General features: G+C 37.3%; 1 protein-coding gene across 12 annotated transcripts in view; it reads right to left on the bottom strand.

The window, feature by feature from the left end:
• Window positions 1–10,236: 10,236 nt before the first annotated feature.
• LOC112927383 (uncharacterized) overlaps window positions 10,237–16,630 on the bottom strand; it is a 38,742-nt gene continuing 32,348 nt past the window's right edge. For all 12 annotated transcript variants that reach the window (XM_026008756.2, XM_026008750.2, XM_026008751.2 and 9 more), the window contains one exon: window positions 10,237–15,039. In XM_026008756.2, the coding sequence (XP_025864541.1) occupies window positions 12,806–15,039 (2,234 nt within the window). In that variant the 3' untranslated portion in view covers window positions 10,237–12,805. The remainder of the gene's footprint in view (window positions 15,040–16,630) is intronic.

Below are 16,630 nucleotides of genomic sequence, written 5' to 3'. Positions count from 1 at the left end.
CATACTGGGTGTAGAGATTACTTTTAAAAAAAATGTACCAGAGAGTGACACCAGCATGATGGCAGCGTAAGATGTTGGTTCCTCCTTTTTCTCTACTACTTAGACATCCATCCATAAACAAAAATGTGTTGGTGGGAGTTGTGGAACCCAACACTATATGCCAAGAGACCCAGAATGAGTCTCCTCTACCTGTGTACCTACTAATAGGCAGGCAGACCTTAGTAAGTGTTGGGCCCAAGATTGCGAATCCGAGAAACCACCAAGGAGCCGACACCAATGCAAAGCACACAAGGGTTTATTAGCAAGCTCGAGCTTGGGTCCAAGTATATCCGACACAGCGGAGCAGGGACTTGGACCCCGAAGTGGGTTACAGCTGGGTTTTTATGGGCTGGTCTAGGGGATTTCCAGAAGGGGTGGAGGAATTTCTTAAGCTCTGTTTTCATTTCAATACGGGACTTTCTGTCAAGGGTGTTCTGTCTTAAGCTCTGTTTTCATTCCGATATGGGACATTCTGTCAAGGGCGTTCTGTGGTTTTTCCTGTAACTGAAGTAGGGTAAAGTTCAGCTCTTGTTCACAGGGGCCTGAGATGGCTGCACTTGTGCTAACACTAAACTTGAGGTGGAATGGCCTTAATTTTCTGCAGCACAGTAAGAGCTGCAGAACCAAAACAGCCAGCAAACCTGTCCCAGTGTCTTTTGCCTTGGCTGGGATAACAACCTGGAGAGGTCTCACCTAGGACAGATGAATGGTAAAGAAAATATAAACACACACACACACACACACACATACACACACACGGGAATATGATTCAGCCACAAAAAGGGAAAACCTGCCATCTGCAATAGGGTTACACCTTACACCTTGCGGGCATTATGGCAAATGAGATAAGTCACACAGTGAAAGACAAATATTGTATGACCTCACATGTGGAATCTTTAAAAAAACAACCACCACCAAAATCATAGTACAGATTGGAGGTTGCCAGAGCCAGGGTATGGGGAGTGAGTGTAACCAAAGGAGATGAAAAAGTACAGATTACCAGTTACAAGAGAAATAAAGGCCAGGGGATATAACGTTTGGTATGGTAACTATAGTTAACAATCCTGGATTGTATTTTGAAAGGTGTGAAGATAGATCTTAAAATTTCTCATCATAAGAAAAAAACCTGTAACATTTTGTGATAATGGATGTTAACTATGCTTATTATGATAATTATTTTACAATATATATATGTGCTAAATCATCATGTTGTAAACCTAATCTTACACAGTGTTTCATGTCAATTACATCTTAATTTAAAATACTGTCCAAGCCACTTATATATTCAATGCAATCCTATCAAAATTTTAATGGCATTTTTCACAAAATAAGAAATAAAATAAAATGTGTATGGAACCATAAAGACCGTGAATAGTCAAACCAATCTGAGAATGAACCAAGCTGCAGGCATCACACTTCCTGATTTCACACTATACCACAAAGCTGTAGTAATTAAAATGGTATGGTATTGACATAAAAGTAGCCAGGTAGACTAGTGGAACAGAATTAAGAGTCCAAAACTAGACTCATGGATTTATAGTGAACTAATATTTGACAAAGGATACAAAAATGCTCAATGTGGAAAAGATAGTCTTTTCAATAAATGGTACTGGGAAAATAGCCACAGGCAGAAATATGAAACTGGGCCTCGGTCTTATACCACTCAAAATTAACTCAAACTGGGTTGAAGACTTAAACATTAAGACCTGATACCATAAAACTCCTAGAAGAAAACATAGGGAAGAAGCTCCTTGACAATGGTCTTGGTAATGATTGTGTGGACATGGCACCAAAAGCCCAGCAACAAAGAAAAACAATCAGCAAGTGGGAGTATATTAAACTAAAAAGGTGTTTTGCTACACAGCAAAAGAAACTTTAAAAAGATGGAAAAGCAAAATAGGTGAAAAATATTTGCAAACTATATATTAGAAAAATATACAAGGAACGCTTATAACTCAAAAACAATGAAAATCTCATTGCAGCTTAGTCGGTTGAGCATCAGACTTCTGATTTCACCTCAGCTCATAATCTCAGGGTCATAATCTTAGGGTCAGGAGATCCAGCCCTATGTTGGGCTCCAAGCTCAGTAAGGAGTCTGCTTGAGATTCTCTCTCTCCCTCTGTCTCTCCACCCCATTCTCTCTTTCTGTCATAAATGAATGAATGAATGAAAGCTTTCTTAAAAACTAAAAATGAGCAGAGGTGCTAAATAGGCATTTTTCCAAAGTAATTATCTACATGGCCAAGTACATAAAAAGATGCTCAACATCACTCATCATTAGTGATATGCAAATGAAATCCAAATGAGAGACTACCTCATACCAGTTAGGATGGCTAATAACAAAAACACAAGAAATAACATGCGCTGGCAAGAATGCAGAGAAAAGGGAACCCTTGTACACTGGAATGTATATCAGCATATCTACTCTAAATAACAGTATGGAGGGTCTTTATAAATTTAGAAAAACAACTCTCATATGACCCAGCAATTCCACTAGTGAGTATATACCCAAAGAAAATGAAACAGGACACTGAAGAGATATATGCACTCCCATGTTTATTGCATTATTAGTCACAACACGCAAGATAGGGAAAAAACCTAAGTGTCCATCAACAGATGAATGGATGAAGCAGGTGTGCTATATGCATACGCACACACACACAACAGAGTATTATTCAGCCATGATTTAGTAGGAAATCTTGTCCATTTGCAACATGAATGGACCCTGAAGGCATTATAAGAGTGAAGTAAGTAAGAAAGGGAAAGACAAATACTATATTGTATCATTGATATATGGAATCTAAAAAAGCTGATCTCACAAAAACAGATTAGGGAATGATGGTTACTGAGGGCTGGGGTTTTAGGGAACAGGAGAGATGTTGTTTAAGGGTACAAACTTAGCAACTACTAGATATTTAAGTCCTGGAGATCTAACGCACAGTATGGTGACTATAGACAACAATCCTGTGTAATAAACTTCCAAGTTGCTAAGAGACTGTATCTTCATTGTTTCCACCACAAAAAAGGAATAATAATTATGTGATGTGAGAGGTATTAGCTGAATCTATGGTGGTAATCACATCACAATGTATAAATGTATCAAATCAATGTGTTATACACCTTAAACTTATGTCATATGTCAATTATATCTCAATAAAAATGTACCTACTTATCTTAAAGAAATGAAAAATAAAGCAAATCATACTCCACATATTTCAAAATTAACTTTTTTTGTAGGTGTTTTAATTTCCTTTTCCTGCCATAACAGATTACTACAGTGGTTTAAAACAACACAAATTTATTATGTTACATTATTAGAAGTCCCAAATGGATTTCTTTTTTTTTTTATAATAAATTTATTTTTTATTGGTGTTAAATTTACCAACATACAGAATAACACCCAGTGCTCATCCCAAATGGATTTCACTTGGCTACAATCAAGTTGTCAGCAGGGCTGCATTTCTCCTGGATGTTCAACAGGAGGGAGAATCCACTTCTTTGCCTTTACCAGTTTCCCTTAGGGGCTGTCCTTGGTTTGTCCCGCATCACTACCTCTGCCTACATTGTCCCATCTCTCTGACTCTGATTCTCCTGCCTCTTTCTTTCCCTTATAAGGATCCTTGTGATTATATAAGGCCCCCTCGGATAATTCAAGATAGTCTCCCAATCTCAAAATACTTAGTTTAAACATATCTGCAAAGTCTCTTTTGCCAGGTAAAGTAACATATTTCAGATTCTAGAGATTAGGATGTGTACATCTGCATAAGACACTCTTCTGCCTACCACAATAGGAAAAAATGCAAAGGATGGATACATTCTTCAAAAGCATTAATCTATGAGCATTGTATCTTAATATATTTCTTTTTTTCTCAACATTTAATATATCTCATACAAAGTATCTTCCTCTAAGTTACAATTTGCAGAATGGTGGGGGATTCACTTTCTATGTGTCATGTTAACATCAAAATTCTACTCCAAAGTTTTTATCAGAATAGTATTAAAGATTGAGACCACAATGATTCATTAGATCATCCAAAAAGATTACAAGGCATATAAAATGAGCCTGTGCCTAATTTGTTAAATTCTTGATACAGATGAAATTACCTTCTCACAGATAAAAGGGCATCACTACATAGCATTTACCAGAGCAGCTAAAGTTTGCAGGGCCAAGTATGGAAAAGAGAGAGCTGCCCAGACAGGAAGCTGAGGAGATGATAAAATGTATTAGGGAACTGAACCGCTCAGGACCCGGGAAGAACTGACCAAAAATATTAGAGGCAACAGTGACCAATTTTCAGAAACCCAGCTTTAAAAAAATAAATATAATCCCCATGTATTATAGACTATAGCACCGCTGTACTCTTTCCAGCTGTCAGCTCACTTAGCACTTCCAAGCTGGGAATAATATGGGACTAGATCTTGTTACATGAACATTATCTTTCTGTGATCTCTTGCTATCTCTTCAGAGCCCTTAGAACATACCATAATTGAAGTTTCTGGGACATGCCTGCACTGTCCCACCTCGCTGGGTCCTCAGTGGTATTTGAGTTTATACAAAATATAGTCTGGGTTTCTAGGGAACTATGAATTCTTAGAGAGTCAGATCTGGTACCCTGGATAAAGCTCGCATGCCAAGTGAATTTTTCTCAGGTACTCAGGTCCCAACATAATGAACAGGAATTCTACCTGGAAGTCAACACTCTCTTACCTGAGCTTGTTCTCGTTCTCTCTCTCTCTCTCTCTATCGCTAAAGAGCAGAGATAGAACCCCCCCAAAACAAGCTTATCTTACATTTATGTGATGAGAATTTGTTATTCATCTCCCAATAAGTGTGCAAAACCTGCAGGATGTCACCATTCTCAGAAGCCATCAATGACTATGACTGTGATTCAGAAGGGAGGACTAGCTGGAGCTGCAGGAGGTGGCTAACAGCCTGGGCAGGAAGCATAATTGACTGGAGGGATAGCTCCTCAGCCTTTCCTGATCTTTCACAACCTTAACACTTTGATGAATACTGGTCAGTTATTTTGCAGAATGTCCCCCAATATGTGTTTGTCTGATGTTTTTCATGATTGGGATGATGCATGTTTGGGACAAGAATACCACATAAGAGATGTGTGCTTCTCAGAGCATCATTCATCATTTTGCTATGTCTTATTACGAGGCATGTTAACCACTCTGTTAAACTTATGTCCACCAGGGTCCTCTGCTGTAAAGTTAGTATCTTTCCCATTGTAATTAATTAATAGCTTAATGGATATCTGTTAATGGATAGCTGTTAATGGATATCTGTTAATGGATAGCATCTGCAGATTTGATGCATTGTTCACCTAATAATGGTTTTTAAATTTCCTTCATTTAGATGACTTCTAAAGATTTTAAGAAATATTGTCAATTTCAATTTGTAATTTAAAAGAAGCCTAAATCATCAAAACACCCATAAAACCTCCTATGCACTGTGTAAGAGTGGGGTTCATTCACAGGATACCAACAATTATAGAACTCATTTAGGTTTACTAGTTAAAGTATCATTACCACATGGCAACCAGAGGCACTATTCGTGTTTCATCTGGGAAGTCAGTTTTACATTTTGTTATTCCAGACAATTAATAATAATTCATAAATTGTATTACTTCAACATTCACAATATCAGACTTCATGAATGTTTATAGAATGTTATTTAACATTTGCATATCAAAAACAGTCATAAAGATGGCACTCATTATATATTCTTTTTATGTACATATATGTGGGTTTTAAATATATGGGAAAAGGAAGATGTTAAAGGTTATACACTGAAGTAACAGAAATGGTTATAGCAAGGAAGGCTACCAATGTACAAGTTGGGTTCAAAGAAACTATTTAATGATTTATTTTGAAATAACTTCAAACTTCAGGAAAGTTGCAACAACAGTGAAAAAAAATCCCCATATCCCCCATACCTAGATTCACCAACTATTAACAGTTCACTGCATTTGTTTCATATCTGTCTGCTCAACTGCCTTATTATCATTGTTCTTTTCCTGAGTATATGAGATAGAGCTGCAGATGTAATACACCACAATTCCTAAGTACTCCACTAGGTATTCTCCTTGAACAAGTACACTTTCTTACAGAACCATCAACCCAATTAGCAAGTCAGAAAATCGACCTTGACAGAACACTACTGTCAAATCCACAAATCCTATTCCAATCTCAACTATTGTCCCAACAAAGTCTTCCCCTTCTGGTCCTGGATCCCATCAAGGGATATGTTTCTTCATTATCAGACTTAGGTCATGCTTTCTTGGTAGTGACTACAGAAAAGATGGATCAGTGTATCAGGTCAGGGGCGACAGTGCTGGCCATGGTGACATTAGCCTTGATCACTTTGTCATTTTGGTGTCTGCCAGGTTTCTCTGTCATAATATCACCATTATCCCCATGGAAATTAGTAATCATTCATGGAGCTATATTCTGAGATTATGCCAATAATCTGTTCCTCATCCACTCACCAATCTTAGTATCTATTAATAATCTCACCTGAATCAATCATTCATATAATGGTTACCAAATACTGGCTTTCTATTTCCACTATTCCTCATACACTTACTAGAGAAGGATATTTTCCTTCTCCCCACTTACTTATTTCAGTATCAATATGGATTCATGGCTTTCTATTTTATACCACAGGTTATATTCCATTGTATTAATTTTACACTCAGATTGTTCCAGATTCGGCCAATAAGAGCGTCTCCAAGATGGCTTTTATGTACTTTATGTACATAGCAAAAGTACATTGAAAGCCCATTATTCCTTGAGACATTCCTTGCCTTCTCTCACAGGGAGATATTCTAGGCTCATATTTCCAGGCACAGGTCTGGAATCAGGCATTTACAAAGGAGTTCTGCTTCCTTTAAGTGGAAGACAGTATCTAGAAACCAAACTCTGGAAGCCAGTGCTCATTGCTACTGGGATGGATTTGCTTCTAAGCAATCTCAGCATGAAGAGCTAGGAAATACAGGTATGGAGGACATTCATATACCACAGACACACATGCATTTGTGTGTACATTTGTATACATACACATGTATATTTGCATATACACGTGCATGTGTCTAAACACATATGTATGCACACACACCTACAAATACATCTATGTATATGTATTTTAAAAAATGATCAATTCCTACCAATACCTCCAATTCTGATTCAACACCTTGGGGTTCTGTTCGGTCTTCTGCCTTTCTATATTTGTAAATCTTTTTAACGGGTAGAAACGTGGCTCTCATTTTCTTTTTTAAAAAGATTTTATTTATTTATTCATGATATATACAGAGAGAGGAACAGACACAGGCAGAGGGAGAAGCAGGCTTCCATGCAGGAAGCCTGATGGGGGACTCAATCCCGGGATTCCAGGATCACACCCTAGGCTGAAGGTGGCGCTAAGCCGCTGAGCCACCCCCGGCTGCCTGGCTCTCATTTTCAATACATTCATCTTTCCCTCAATGTAATCAATCTCCAACCATGCCAAAAATTTCCTCTATCTATAATCTCCTTAACAGCCAACTCCCCAGTGTCCCATGACTCTGTGCTATGAACAGTTGTACAATTCTGTTCCTCTGCGTGGAGCTCTCTTCCCGTGACTGACCTGCAATGGGACTGCTTTCCTTGTGCTGGGAAAGGAAGGGAAAAGAAAGGAATAGCTGTAATTTTAAAAAACATACTCCAGTATTATTTATAAAATAAAAATAATAAAAAATAAATAATGCTATAGATTGAATGTTTATGTCCCATACCACATGTTCCCTCCAAAAAACTCATGTGGAAAACTAATCCCAATATAATATTTGGAGGTGGGGCTTTGGGGGATGATTAGATCATGAGAGTGGAGCCCTCATGAATGGGATTATTGCCCATATAAAAGAAACCCCAGAGAGATCCATCACCATGTCTTTCTGTCACGTGAGGACACAGGGACAAAACAGGCTTCTATGAACCAGGAAGCAGGGGCTCAGCAGACACAAATTCTGCCAGCACTGAGATCTTAGACTTCCCAGTCTTCAGAAGTGTCAGAAATGAGTATCTGTTGTTTATACACCATCTAGTCCATGGACTTTGTCATGCAGCCTGAATAAACTAAGATGGACAATTAGACAACATGGGGTTTATAGTTTCTAGTCACACTAAGGATGCTAGGAGGCTCCAACCCTTAGCTCCTACATTCCATGGGATCCTGATCCACATTCTCAATGTCATTACTCAGTCATTCACTCATACTCTCCTGGCTTAGTAAGAGTTAAATTTGACAATTTCTAGCACAGGGCCTGACACTTATGTAATGTTTGATAATATATGTTTAGTCATTATACAGAGGGCACAGAGAGGGGCTACCTAAGATAACCCAGCCACCCAGTCCTCCCCACCAGACATTTATAATGACTCTTTCTCCTAGTACATTGGTTGGTGCCAGCCCAGGAACAAAATGCCTGAGCCCAGAGATCATAACTGAGGACTAAACACGGGCACCAGTCACAGCTGCCAATATCCTCCAACTTCCTTTACTTTTCAAAGAAAGTAACCAAAGACCCATGTGTGAAGAACACAGGACAGGCATGAGTTATAGGTCCATGGTAATCAGCTCAGAGTCTGTCTCTTCTGCACTGAATACATGGGCTTCTTCTAGAGAAGATCTTAGAACTAGTTTAATTTTTGACCAACCTCCTATTTTAATTTATAGCTTAACACTATTAACTAAGTTAAAGAAACAAAGATTACATAATTTATTTATCAAGGACAAAATACATTATTCTTTGGGAATAATTTTAAATTTAGAAAAAGTTTGCAACAATAGTACAAATAACCTTTTATTCTCTAAATTATTGAGAGCATATAGTCGATATGCTTTAGTTAACAGAATATATCACATTTCAATCATCAAAATCAGAAAACACTAATATCTACCACCTAATCCTCAGACCCCATTCGTGTTTCACCCATTCTCTGAATCCCTTCCTTCACAGCAAAATGATTTAATCCAGGATGATGCATTACAATATCCCATTTCTTTCAGTCTCTTTCAACTTGGAACACTTTCTCAGTTTTCTTGACTTACATGAACTTGTTATGTTTGAAGATTACAAGCCATTTATTCTAAAAAGTGCACCTCAAAAGTAGTTTGTTTGATGCTTCCCTCCTGCTTAGACTCTGGTTGTGCACTTTTGGCTGTATTCTCATTGCATCCTATTAGATGGTACACAAATTCAATACTATTGAATACCAAATGTCAGTATTATTTATGTTAACTTCAATTGCTTGACTGGGTTGGGTCAGCCAAGGTTCTCCATTGTAATCACACTTATGTTTTACCAGCTGTCACGCTTGGCCAACAGCATACACTTGAGGACCACAAAGATGGAGGGCAAATGGACATGCTTCTTCCCATTTGTTTCCTGTGGGCTTCCCATCCCTCTTGTGCTGTCAGCATCTTAGCAATGCTGCTTCACCCAGTCAGGCATGTAGGCCTTCTGAGAGCAGCAGCTAAATTCAGTTTTCTAACACTTGTACACCAGCTTCATCATGCCCCATCAGATACCAGTGCCAGGCAGCCAGCACTCTCTCCCTGGCCAAAATGGGCCCCAATCCCATGAGGTCTCTCCTCTGGACTCAGATACCCACATCAATGGAATAGGTTCCTTTTGGGGGGCTGTACTTCAGCTCTAAGGGATGCCTCCCCTGTTCTTCATTTGACTAGCCTAGAGCTGGTAGCTGCTTCCTGCAGTTGCTATCTTAGTGATACACTTGACTTCTTTTTTTACTTTCAGATTCCTGCTATCTTCACAATCTCTCTCTGCTCCCTTTTCCCCTTTCAGATCCTTTGTGAACAATTGTGCACCAAGTTTAACAATTCTTTGTATCATATTGTGTGCGTTCAAATCATTGTTATGGTTTCTGTCTTCTGACAATCCTGATATGTTTCACTGGAATTTAATCTCAGGAAGAGTAAAACTTATGTTCCATTCACTGTTGTACATTGCCTTCTATTTAAGAAGTAACTAACAAATGCTGATTGAATCAACAAATGTTTGTATTTATAGGGAGTCACTAAAATGTTTTTCTCACTGTGGGTTGAAGATTCAGCCCTACTCTGCATAAAATAAACACACATTCTCCAAAATGGTAATGTTTGTAATCATGAAAAATTAGAAACAAGATGCCTTTCAACAGAATTAACTTATTTTAATAGAACAGAGTAGAAGATGCTAAAAATAACAAGAGCTACATGTATAAACACGGACATAATTCAAAACCATTATTCTGGTTTTAGTAAAGCAACAGTGTTCAGGATAAGGCACAAAGCGAGGTATGACAAAATGTTACTGGAATCACTGAAATTCACTGAGTTTATACATAGTGGCAAAAAGCAGAATGAACAGCAGTAAAATCAGTGTAGGGAAGGAGGGTGGTGTCCTATAGTTGGCCCACCTGGATTGTGCACCAGCAGTAGAATAATGAGGAAAGGAATGTAAGGCCTAGAGACTTAACAGCCACATCAAAAGATAATTCTGTATACAATATAACTGTGGTTTGAAATCAGTGAAATAGGGGTGAAATAATCAAAATTGAAAGTTGTCTTCTCATTTGGGAAAAAAATCAAAGTTGGATCTCTAGTTTACATATTTAACTATCAACAGAAAGAGATCAATAGATTATTCCATTTACTTTAAATACGTGTTTCATGTTTTAAACACAAAGTTCTAATAAGAATCTTCTTGTATCAACTCAAGAAGCAGAAATACATTTTATACTATGGGTTGACAAATCTTTTTTTTTTTAATTTTTATTTATTTATGATAGTCACACACATAGAGAGAGAGAGGCAGAGACATAGGCAGAGGGAGAAGCAGGCTCCATGCACCAGGAGCCCAACGTGGGATTCGATCCCGGGTCTCCAGGATAGCGCCCTGGGCCAAAGGCAGGTGCCAAACTGCTGTGCCACCCCGGGATCTCCAAAATCTTTTTTTTTTTTATGACAAATCTTTTTATTTCTAATGTTCGAGTTATAAACATAAATGCTTTTAGTTCTAATAACAGAAAACTCTGATCCAAACTATTCAGTATCTATGAGGTAGACAATATTATCTCCATTTTGCAGATGAGGAAATTGAGGCAAAGAGATTAAACCACGACACAGAACACTCAAATAAGTGAAAGACATAGAATAACCTGTTTGAAAAAAAAGTGTATAATTGTAGAAGGAAAAATGTGGCATTCTACCACACTAAATACAAATGTAGATAGTTTTTGCTCACATAAAATCTGCACTTCACACTTAAAACTTACATAAGCATATAGTTTGGACATAGCACAAATATAAAATGGGGAAAATGACTTCAATGGGCCCTGTTTTCAATCTGTACAGTATAATAAGTACTACTGTTCAAAGCCAATTTTGAAAATTCAGATGTGTACTATAAACAATGGCTTGCTGAATCATTGCATACTTCAAGTAAATCTTGATTAGTCATTATTGGGCTCATTTACTAAAAGAATAGTTGGTTAACAATGTCTATACAGATTTACATATGCCACCAAAAAGTAGAAAACACATATGACACATAGCATTTCATGCGTTCAAGGTTTCTTTTAAAAATATCTATTGTGGCCTAAGTATATGATGTAGCAACAAGAGTATTTAGTGTCAGAAATTGTTGTGTATGTTACAAAAATTATTTAGGTAAGGGTGCATTGTTCCTGCTCTATTTTGGAGTCCAAAACAAAAATCAAGCATTCAGAAAGTAGCAGTTATAGAGTACACTCATATGTATAAATCTGACAAAGCTCAGAGGCTATGATTATTCACATAGTGAATGTCACTATGTGACACTTAGTGCTGTTACTTTGATGACTCAACTCATTTGTGCCTTCTGAAAACTACATATCTTTTGTTGAGCATAATGGCCAGATAAATATTTTGTGTTAGATTATTAATAAGCTATTTACTGCTGCATCCAAAACACTGCTTCTAGTATAAGATTATTTCTAGATGAGGAGGCTTTCTTCATTTCCTAAACTGATAATTTTTTGTTATGTATGCTCCAATAAACAAATCTTGAAATGTTTTCCAAGTTATTAGCTTTTATTCTACTCTCAATAATCTCATGACTAATCAGACGTAGCTTCTTTGTGAAAAATTTCCTACGTTCATTTCATTTTGGGGGGTTTCCATTTGTAGATTTCTGATTTACAAAATGTTTGACTTGTTGATGGAAGTTTATTAAAATGCAGGATAATGAGAACAGTTCCCCCCCTAATGAATTCTCTGACATAGAGCATTTCTCATACCTTCATTACATTCATAAGATATATGAGATAAGAGATGACTAGCATATACTATGACAATAAAAAGTCCTATACATAAATGGCCAAACAAAACTGAAATTTCTTTCTGGTTCATGACAAGACTTACAAGTGATGTTAGAGAAGGCAGAACTCTGCACAGAACCCTGATTTCTTCCACCTTGTGATTCTGTAATCTCTAATAACTAGCTCCCAAGTTACCCTGAGGGTGATCTCCATTACCCTTGAATAAGGAAAGAAAAATGGAAATAGGAAAAATCCCAAATGAGGTCTTCTATAGGGTTGGAATGTGTGCTCATACTCTGATTCAGAGGTCATATGGCTTTACATGAATGGAAAGAATGCTAGAAAATCTTGACAAGTTGTGTTAACTACAAAGAAAATGAGTATTGTGAAAAATATAGCAAGTTTTTCTGCTATAGGGTTTCTACCCTATGTGAATTCCTTGATGATTCCTAAGGGCTGATTTCCGGCCGAAAGTTTTTCCACATTCACAGCATTTATAAGGCTTCTCTCCTGAGTGAATTCTCAGATGGGTAGTGAGGGTAGATTTATGACGGAAACTCTTCCCACATTCATTACACTCAAAGGGTTTTTCCCCTGTATGAGTTCTCTGATGATTAGTAAGAGTCGACTTTGTAAGAAAAGATTTCTCACAGTCATTACACTGGAAGGGTTTCACTCCTGTGTGAGTTCTCTGATGTACATTGATGGCTGACAGATGACGGTAAGTTTTACCGCATACATTGCATTGAAAGGGCCTATCTCCTGTGTGAGTTCTCTGATGTTGAGTGAGGGCTGACTTCTGGCAGAAGGTTCTCCTACATTCATTACATTCATAGGGCTTTTCCCCTGTGTGAGTTCTCTCATGTCGGGTGAGGGATGACTTCTCATAAAAGGACTTCCCACATTCATTACATTTATAAGGTTTCTCTCCTGTGTGAATTCTCTGATGTGCATTAACATCTGACTGCCGATAAAAAGTTTTACCACACTCAATACACTGAAAGGGCTTCTCTCCTGTGTGAGTTCTCTGATGTACATTAACTTCTGACTGCCGATAGAAAGTTTTACCACATTCCTTGCATTGAAAGCGTTTCTCTCCTGTGTGAGTTCTCTGATGCACATTAACGTCTGCCTGCCGATAGAAAGTTTTACCACATTCCTTACACTGAAAGGGTTTCTGTCCCGTGTGAATCCTCTGATGTGCATTAACATCTGACTGCCGATAGAAAGTTTTACCACATTCCTTACACTGAAAGCGTTTCTCTCCTGTGTGAGTTCTCTGATGAACATTAACATCTGACTGCCGATGAAAAGATTTACCACATTCATTACATTGAAAGGGTTTCTCTCCTGTGTGAGTTCTTTGATGTGCGTGAACATCTGACTGCCAATAGAAAGTTTTACCACATTCATTACACTGATAGCGCTTCTCTCCTGTGTGAATTCTCTGATGTGCATTAACATCTGCCTGTCGATAGAAAGTTTTGTCACACTTACTACACTGAAAGGGTTTCTCTCCTGTGTGAATTCTCTGATGTAGCTTAACATCTGACTGCCAATGGAAAGCTTTGCCACATTCATTACATTGGAAGCGTTTCTCTCCTGTGTGGATTCTCTGAAGTACCTTAATGCCTGACTGCCGATGGAAAGTCTTACTGTGTTCATTACATTGGAAGTGTTTCTCTCCTGCATGAGTTTTCTGATGTTGAGTGAAGGCTGACTTCTTACAGAAAGTTTTTCCACATGCATTACACTCATGGGGTTTCCCCCCTTTATACATTCCCTCATGTCGAGTGAGAGAGGATTTCCTGCAAAAGGACTTCCCACATTCATGACATTTATAAAGTTTCTCCTCCATATGTGTTAACTGATAATCCGTGACAGCTGATTTGTGGCTTGTTTTCCTATATAAATTAAACTCAAGGGGTTTCTCTCCTGTGTGTGTTCTCTGATGCACTATGAGGTTTGACTTGTAGTTGAATGTTTTCTCACACTCACTACATTTGAAGAGACCTTGATGTCTCTGTTTTTTCTGAACTTGAGTGAAATGTGACACCCTTTTGAAATTATTTTCAACTTGATTGCTTTCATATTGTTTTATTTCCATGTGGACCCCATAACATTTCAAAAGAGTTAACTTCTTACAGGTTTCTCCATGTCCATTATATTCACAGAATTTTTCTCTTGTGTCAATTTCCCTGTGTGGAATTATTGTGGTCTTTTTTCCTATGGACTTTCCACCACCATATTTTGAAATCTTCTCTGAAGACTGAGTATTTAAGTGCTGAATTATACCATTCTTATGACTCAGGGCTTTCTCATATTGATTATTTTGATAAGAAATCTCTTCAGTATGAGGTTTCACCTGCTTAATATCAAGTAATTTCTCATATATATTTGATACGTGAGGCTTTTTTCTTGAAGAAGTTCTATTACTACCAATTGATATTAAAATATTTTCCAAATTCATTCCATTTAAGTCATATTTGAACGGTACTCTTCTTGAAGGAACACAATTTGTACTCATATCAGACAATTTTCTTAAAGCATAAACTTTCTCTGAGGACAGTTTTTTGTTGCTGAATAAAAGTTGTGGCAAATATTTGTCTTGGTATTTCTGGATTCTCTCTGTTAGGTAATGAACTTTGTTGTCTTCTAGAAATAAAAATATTGAACAAACCATAAGAATTTTATAGTTCTAATGGAATTAGATTAACATACAAATGTTCTATTATATATTTGATTCTTGGTTTCAGTAATCTCACAGGATCAAGGATGCTTCTTCCTGACCCAGTTTGAGAAAATATGTGGAAAAAGAGAGAAAAACTATTAACATGCAGATGTATAATTATTCAGTGCTTTATAAATAAAATGTCCATAATGGGGAGAGAACTGAAGATATAAATTCAAGAAGCAGTGAAATGAGGATGGAAGATTCTACACAAGTGACAGATTGAGGTAGGAGAAAAATCACAGAAAATAAGATGAGTCTAACTGAGCTAATGAAAAGTAACTGGAATCGCAAGAAAAACCAGTAAACAAAGGTGCTCATGGGGAAAATATGAGACATTAAAGAGACAGACTACACAGTAGGTCTAATACTCTCAAACCTATATTGTTTTCATAGCATCCAAACAAGTTTTCATGCTTCCTCTTGAATTTCTATCCTACACAACAAACACATAAATTTCTGAATGTGCCAATGACCTTATATTTAAGAATCATCGGATTGTACTCTAACTTCCATCCAAACTATAATTTATAGGAAAGCCAACTTCCAAAATAAAGTATAAGACAATATCAAATTAAGTAATATTGTGCCAACATATATCTGATGAATCATTCTATTTTGGTTTTGATACCTTCATATTGCTCTATTATAGCCACTCAACAGCTGAACCTATCATGATAATCACATTTATGTTGACTTGCTTTCCCTTAAAACAGCATTACCAGTGCCAAAATGCTAATACTTAATTTTGTTTTATCTTTCACATCTCACATATTAGGTTCCTATTTATCATCAGAATTTAAGGATCATATTTTTCAACAAAATCCCAGAAAATGAGTAACATTAATGTTGATTTACCATTTTATGAATATCGTCCACATTTGCCTCTCAATTGAACAAAGTCTATCTGAAACTAAAAAACCACTGGCCCAAGCCAAGTACCCCATGGAAAACTGTTACAAGTTGTCACTCAGCAAACAAACGTACACCAACTAAATTCACATCAGATTTTCAAGTTGATGTAAAACACCCCGGTCAATATCCTCTGCGTCAGTTTAGTCAGCTGTCTCATTAAATTACTCATTCTTGACCACAAGGTCAAAGTGTGTACTCTCACTCAAAGCCAAGGCTAGGATGTAGGAAAATGACATAATAACAATATTATTCTAAACCTCCAAGAATGCCTTTTCAAATCTTCCTACTTTCAAAATGTTCAAACCTTATATTATAAATCTAAAAGTAGTTCCTGTGTAGGCAAGCTGTTTTAAAACAACCATAGGTAACACTGCTTTGTAATATACTATATTTTTATATGCATATTTAATGTTTTATTTATTTATTTTTTAATTTTTATTTATTTATGATAGTCACAGAGAGAGAGAGAGAGAGGCAGAGACACAGGCAGAGGGAGAAGCAGACTCCATGCACCGGGAGCCTGACGTGGGATTCGATCCCGGGTCTCCAGGATCGCGCCCTGGGCCAAAGGCAGGCGCCAAACCGCTGCGCCACCCAGGG

This window comes from Vulpes vulpes, chromosome 4, assembly GCF_048418805.1.
Source record: "Vulpes vulpes isolate BD-2025 chromosome 4, VulVul3, whole genome shotgun sequence".
Classification (NCBI taxonomy): domain Eukaryota; kingdom Metazoa; phylum Chordata; class Mammalia; order Carnivora; family Canidae; genus Vulpes; species Vulpes vulpes.
Note: the sequence above shows the minus strand (reverse complement) of the source record. Positions and strands in the feature narration are given on the sequence as shown.